This window comes from Cimex lectularius, unplaced genomic scaffold (genome assembly GCF_000648675.2).
Source record: "Cimex lectularius strain Harlan isolate CLEC.00 unplaced genomic scaffold, Clec_2.1 scaffold250, whole genome shotgun sequence".
Lineage (NCBI taxonomy): Eukaryota > Metazoa > Arthropoda > Insecta > Hemiptera > Cimicidae > Cimex > Cimex lectularius.
In genome coordinates, this window is record NW_019393130.1 from 620,651 (window position 1) to 623,956 (window position 3,306).

General features: G+C 38.9%; 1 protein-coding gene across 1 annotated transcript; it reads left to right on the forward strand.

The window, feature by feature from the left end:
• The first annotated feature begins 1,613 nt into the window (after positions 1-1,613).
• Positions 1,614-2,659, forward strand: LOC106664847 (larval cuticle protein A3A-like). Its single transcript, XM_014390875.1, has 2 exons — positions 1,614-1,703; positions 2,034-2,659. The coding sequence occupies exons 1-2, from the start codon at positions 1,629-1,631 to the stop codon at positions 2,583-2,585; spliced, it is 627 nt and encodes a 208-aa protein (XP_014246361.1). The 5' UTR covers positions 1,614-1,628; the 3' UTR covers positions 2,586-2,659.
• Positions 2,660-3,306: the final 647 nt, after the last annotated feature.

The window sequence follows — 3,306 nt, forward strand, 5'->3', positions numbered from 1 at the left end:
CGCACCTTACCTTAATTACCACTTTGCCGCCCCTAAGGAACTGCACCACCTTCTTTTCCTTAACACAACTCTCAAATAGGTAAATTCCATTTACCGAGCTCGGTCTCAGATTATTTACGAATCGCTGGTCGTGAACTAATTTGTCAACACGTTTGTAAAATTTATACGACCAAACAAAAAAGGATGTTTTAAACTTGAACGGGCATAGTAATTAATTTTGAAAGAGTCTAAAATATTATTTACGGAATAAACAAATACACGAAACATAATTTAACTGGAATCGACGATGATGGAAGCATAATTATTATATTGTTAACCAGAAAGAATAAATCTTATTTGTTTTTAAAACTCACATATGATCTTTTTTGTAATTATTGCGTTGTTCTACCATTCACAATGAAGCTAGCCACTTTCCCTGTTATTTTTAACATTTTAATCCGTGTATATCTTGTAAACATAAAAATAAAAACTGAAACATGTAATTTTATGTACTGCTGTAAGCGAAACATGATGAAAAAACTATATATAAAAAATACATTTATACACGGTATCAATAATATATATTTCAACGCCCACTTAACGTAATTTTCACTTTTTCCCATTCACCCATCCGGTCCGGGCAGGAGTCTCACAAGGCAGTGTTCTTAGGCTAATCCTTTAAATTCACTAGTTTTCGTGGTCCGCTTGACCAATTAAATTCTTTCAATTAATTAAGGTTTTTAGTTGAGATAAAAAAGTCTGTGTCACGAGCGAGATTCGAACCCACGACCTTCGGCTAGATAAGCTGCTACTCTACCAGTTGAACTATCGTGGAGTCATCGGTAGCGGCGTAACTAGCTGAAGTTCGTGGATTCGAATCCCCCTCGTGACACTGATTTTTTTATCTCAACTAAAAACAGCGCCTCATACACAGATGGGTCTATTTGAAAAAATAAATTTGGTGCTCAATTAAACTATTACTGTGACATAAACAAACTTTCGCACCCTTATTTTAAATCCTGGGGAAAAACTATACAGTTTATAATTTCACCTGAACAATCTATTTCTCGAAAATGTATCGAAAATAGATAGATCCATTATGAAAAAAATAAAGTTGATACTCAAATACCTATTATTGTGATACGAAAAAAAATGTTTAGACCACTTATTTTAAAAAGTGGGTGTCGCTATTTCAGTGCGACACCCGGTTTAACTAAACCGTTGTTATATGGCATAATGATATTGTTAACGAATGACACATTTATCGACTTTTCAACGCCTTCTTAAACGGAAGATTAAAATAATATGCTCATTGGAAACAAGCCAGTATGACAATATGACAATATTCAAACAAAGCGTAAGAAAATTGGTAATTGTTTGATAATTGCTGTTATCATTTACGCCGGTTCAAATTTTCCTGGAAGAGTCGTTTTTTATGGATCGTTCATTAACCAGGACCTCCCAAATGACACGAAGCGCCAACTTAAGAAGGACACCGTTGATCAAGTATTCAAATTTTATAGTTATTGGTCGTACCCGTGCCCGCCCTTGAACCAAAATACCGGGGTTGAGATGGCCTGAGACCATCTTATCGTTTTTTCCTTTTTGCTCTTGCTAATCCCGACGGCGTGTTAAGCTTTGATATAAATATGGGAAGACATCTTCATGCCATCATCAGTTTGACTGTTGAGGTCGATTCGAACACATCTAAAATGTCTCTTCCCGTAAGTGGGCGAAATAATTCTCCTAATATTAACTATTTTGGTTTATATTAATAAGATTGGATTGTCTCGTTTTGAAGCCCAACTATTAAACATTAATCGACAGTTCGTTTTAAATGAATAATTTTTATATGGCGATTGTTTGCAGACTAAACGTGTTCTTTCTTCATAAACGTTTGTCCATGTAGACAAAGATTGACGGTTGGTCATTTCAAACAAAATTGTAGGATAATTTGAATAACGAGGTTGTACGGGAGTCTGCAACTTTACAGCAATTTATATTACGAGTCAACAAGACACGATCAGTTATAATTAATATTATTTGAATTTCAGGTCGTCGCCACCTTGGCCGTTCTTCTTGCAGTCGCCTGCGCTGCTCCCCAGTTGACTGTTACCAAATCAGCCCAACCTGAGCCATTCGACGATCATCCCCAATACAGTTTCTCTTACAGCGTGAACGACCCTACCACCGGAGACTCCAAGAGCCAGAACGAAGAAAGGGATGGCGACGTCGTAAAAGGAAGCTACACTTTGGTCGAACCCGATGGCTCCAGGAGGGTAGTCGAATACACCGCCGACCCCGTCAACGGTTTCAACGCTGTCGTCCACAAGGACGCCGCCTCTGGTGTGGTCGCTAAAGCCGCCCCTGTCGTCCGCGTTGCTACACCTGTTACCCGCGTCTACACTCCAGTAACCGTCGCTCACGCTCCAGTCGCTGTTGCACACGCACCAGTCACTTTCGCACACGCACCAGTTGCTGTAGCTCACGCTCCAGTCGCCTACTCACACGCCCCCGTAGCCGTCGCTCACGCTCCAGTCGTCTCTTACGGCCCTGCGACATCGACCGCTTCCTTCTCTGCACCCTACGCCACTTACAGCTTTTAAGATGTCTTTCTGATCGACAAAACACTTGGCTTGTACATATAACTCGTCTGTGAATAAACTGTATTGATACATTATATTTTAGTTTAAAATCAACTTCACCCAGGCTCTTCTGAACTAACGAAATAATAATGAAAATTTGGATAAATTTCTAGCTAAAAAGGGACCATGTAGGTTTAGGTCTTCCGACTCGTATTTGCCACACTAGGGGTTCTGGGTTCAAATCCCGTCACAGACCTCGGAATTTTATTTGAGATTAATAACGTACACGTATTATAAAGTACTTACGAACTTTATTTACGACTCCCAATGGTTCAAAGTTATGCCCAATCCTATGACAGGTCTTACTTTTTTTTACTTGCTAAATCTATTGTACGAGGGAACTGAATCTGCTGTGTGGATGAAGGAGGGAATTTCAAATACCTTTAAGACAAACATAGGGCTAAAGCAAGGTTGTTTACTATTTCCACTTTTATTTTCGTTATATATCAATGATCTATGTGATTTTGTAGGCGGTGGATTGCATATTGATGGGTTGAATGTTCGTTGTTTGCTCTATGCAGATGACATTGTATTATTAGCAACGGACCCCAGTACACTGCATAAAATGATAAATAAGCTTTACGAGTATTGCCAGTTATGGAATTTGTTTGTTAATTTAAACAAGTCAAAAATAATGGTCTTCCGCAGAGGGGGTAGGCTTGGGAGAAAAGAGGTTTGGAAC

What these genes read in the sequence shown, in the direction of transcription:
- LOC106664847 (XM_014390875.1), top strand. Translation starts at nt 1,629, where the DNA reads ATGGGAAGACATCTTCATGCCATCATCAGTTTGACTGTTGAGGTCGAT. An exon ending in CATCTAAAATGTCTCTTCCC is followed by an intron (nt 1,704 to 2,033) that starts GTAAGTGGGCGA and finishes TTTGAATTTCAG; the next exon opens with GTCGTCGCCACCTTGGCCGT.